This window comes from Condylura cristata, unplaced genomic scaffold (assembly GCF_000260355.1).
Source record: "Condylura cristata isolate star-nosed mole 26May11 unplaced genomic scaffold, ConCri1.0 scaffold00024, whole genome shotgun sequence".
NCBI classification, from domain to species: Eukaryota; Metazoa; Chordata; class Mammalia; order Eulipotyphla; family Talpidae; genus Condylura; species Condylura cristata.
This window is the reverse complement of record NW_004567125.1, coordinates 8,663,867-8,666,703: the sequence shown is the minus strand read 5'-3', so window position 1 is coordinate 8,666,703 and position 2,837 is coordinate 8,663,867. Positions and strand designations below refer to the sequence as shown.

At 44.6% G+C, this 2,837-nt stretch overlaps 1 protein-coding gene across 1 annotated transcript; it reads left to right on the top strand.

The window, feature by feature from the left end:
* Positions 1–1,883: 1,883 nt before the first annotated feature.
* Positions 1,884–2,837, top strand: LOC101620018 (olfactory receptor 6N2-like). The gene has a single exon (XM_004688359.1). The coding sequence runs from the start codon at positions 1,884–1,886 to the stop codon at positions 2,835–2,837; it is 954 nt and encodes a 317-aa protein (XP_004688416.1).

Below are 2,837 nucleotides of genomic sequence, written 5' to 3'. Positions count from 1 at the left end.
CTGTGACCCAGCAGAGATTTGTTTCCACACGACCGTGTCCTGTGGCTGCAGAGGTGAGTGAGTGACCCAGTTTCAGCAGAGGAGACCCACAAAGAGAATCTTAAACTCTAACTGCTTTTAATCAATTTAGCCTTAAAAAAATACCAATCCAAGGTACTCGTTCTCACAGCAAGACACATGCGTTGAGGGCAACGTTTGAGTTTGGATGAGTGGTGTGAGTTGGAGGAGGGCTGCGCTAATTAGCAAATGAGTGGTTGAATTAATTTGTTTGATTAAACAGATGTTACTGAATGCCTGTCATTTGATGAGACTATGCTTGGTGTTAGGGTTACAGAAATGAACAAGAGAGGGCCGCTTGTCAGCCTGCCTAGAATTTGGACTGCCGTGTTGATGTAGAGTGTGCTGTCAGCAGGCTGTCACATGTCCATGCATTTAAAGTGAAATTATGGTGTTTCTTATTGGTGAGTTTTGCTTTTGTGCTTATTTACTCTTTGCTTCCTCTTTACATTGTGCCGAAGAGCAATTAGAGAATGCAGTCCTTGTTTTGTACGTATTCCTATCCTACATTTTTATAGGTAACTTTCTGAAATGCAGGATTGATGTTTATGGTCACTTTACCTTATTTGCATTCAGCACTGTACTCTCTCCCCACATGGTCACTCTCTCCATTCAGCAGTACATTCCCTCAGCAATACTGCAAGGCACGCTCACATCTTCATCTCTGAGCTTGGAGTGAAAGCATTAAATGCCAGCGATGTTGGAAACTCCATACCTGTTCATGTAATTTGTCCACTATCTCTGACTGCCTCCCTGCACCTAGGGGACAAGGGCCAGATCCCAGCGTCAGCCATCCCAGGCCTACACACACCCTTCTGTCCAAAATATCTTCTCTCTTTTGTTCAACTGTTACTTTCAGGAAAATTCAGCCCAAGGCTTCCTCTTACCAGAAGTCTTTCTCGATCACCATGGGGTCAAAATAAATTCTACTGAATTTTCCCAGTGGACTGGACCAAGGAGTAGGTCCACCCAACACTGACTGAGCCCTGGTGGCTGGAATCCTACCTTGCTGATTCTTCACCTGTGTCTCTGCACATCTTTATATACCCCATAACTGTATGTGGAGGAGAACTGAGCAGTAAGAAAAGACTTTTCCCTGCATTATCATCATATATAAAATTCACCCACTGACACTCCAAGAAATGTAAAATTATGGCCTGAGGAAGGGGAAAGCAATTTTGGGGAGGGGTTAGTTATTTGAGGAGTGGACAGGAGGTTTGCGGAGAGGACAGGATGTTTGGGGAATTGAAAGGTTTTTTGTGAGATGGGCAGAAGGTTGGGGTAGATGGTAGATGTTTGGGGAGGAGGGCAGTGTTTGGAGAGGAGATAGGGTATTTGGGGAAGGGATAGGATGTGGGGGAGGTAGAATATTTTGAGGTGGAGACAATATATGAAGAGGGGGCAGAAATTTTAGAAGGAGCGACAGCATTTTGGGGATGAACACTTGGAATAGAGATAAATGGTGTGGAGTCACAGTCTATCCCTTTTAAGTCTGTTTCTATGACAGGGTATCTATAGCAAGTAGAAAGTCTCATAATCTCTCTATTCCTGAATTTTATTGCCTGAAAATAGGTATAACCACAACACTCACTGGATGTGCAAATTAAGTAAAATATTGAATGCCAAATACTCATAAAATGCATGATGCTGAGTGAATGCTAATAGGTCTTGCTATTAGTAATTTTAAGTAGCATGAGTAGGAGCAGCAGCAGAAATTACTTGTGGCCTTTAAATAAAAGAATGATAAAGAGAAAAGAAGTTCTAAGTTGGATGGGGCAGTCACCTCAAACCCACTTTCTCTCCTTTCCTCCCACACTCAGCCTGCCATGGAGAACCACAACTCCTCCAGACTGTCTGAATTTGTGCTTCAAGGTTTCCCCCAGGTGGGCCCTATTCGGGGCTGGCTTTTTTTCCTACTGCTGCTGGCATACATGTTCACTATCTTTGGCAACCTACTCATCTTCTTAGTCATACGACTGAATACAGCCCTGCACAAACCTATGTACCACTTTATCAGTATTCTCTCCTTCCTGGAGCTGTGGTATACAGCCACCACCATTCCCAAGATGCTAGCTAATCTTCTTAGTGAGAAAAAGACCATTTCTTTCACAGGTTGCATCCTTCAGACCTACTTCTTCCATGCCCTAGGGTCCTCTGAATGCTTTCTTCTCACTGCCATGTCCTATGACCGGTACCTGGCCATCTGCAGGCCCCTCCACTACCCTGCCATTATGACCCCAACACTCTGTTTCAAGATGGCCGCTTGCTGTTGGACTACAGGCTTCCTGTGTCCCATTTCTGAAATCAGCCTGGTTTCCCAGCTCCCCTACTGTGGGGACAATAAAATTCCACACATCTTCTGTGATTTGCCACCACTGCTGAGCCTGGCCTGCAAAGAAACTTCTGTTAATGTCCTAGTCGACTTTGCCGTCAATTCCTTTGTCATCCTTGTACCTTTCCTCCTTATTATGTCTTCTTATGGAAGAATCATTGCAGCTGTACTAAAGATAAAATCAGAAGCAGGGAGGAAGAAGGCCTTCTCCACTTGTGCCTCCCATCTCATTGTGGTCTTCCTCTTCTTCGGGAGCATCATCTTCATGTATATTCGGCTAAAGAAGAGCTACTCACCCACCCTTGACAGGACATTTGCTGTGGTCTACTCTGTAGTCACACCCCTGGCCAACCCCATCATCTACAGTCTTCGTAACAAGGAACTCATTAGGGCCATCAAGAAGACCATCTTCTGCAAAGAGGACAAAACTAGTCCCTCTCACCATTGA

What these genes read in the sequence shown, in the direction of transcription:
- LOC101620018 (XM_004688359.1), top strand. Translation starts at nt 1,884, where the DNA reads ATGGAGAACCACAACTCCTCCAGACTGTCTGAATTTGTGCTTCAAGGT.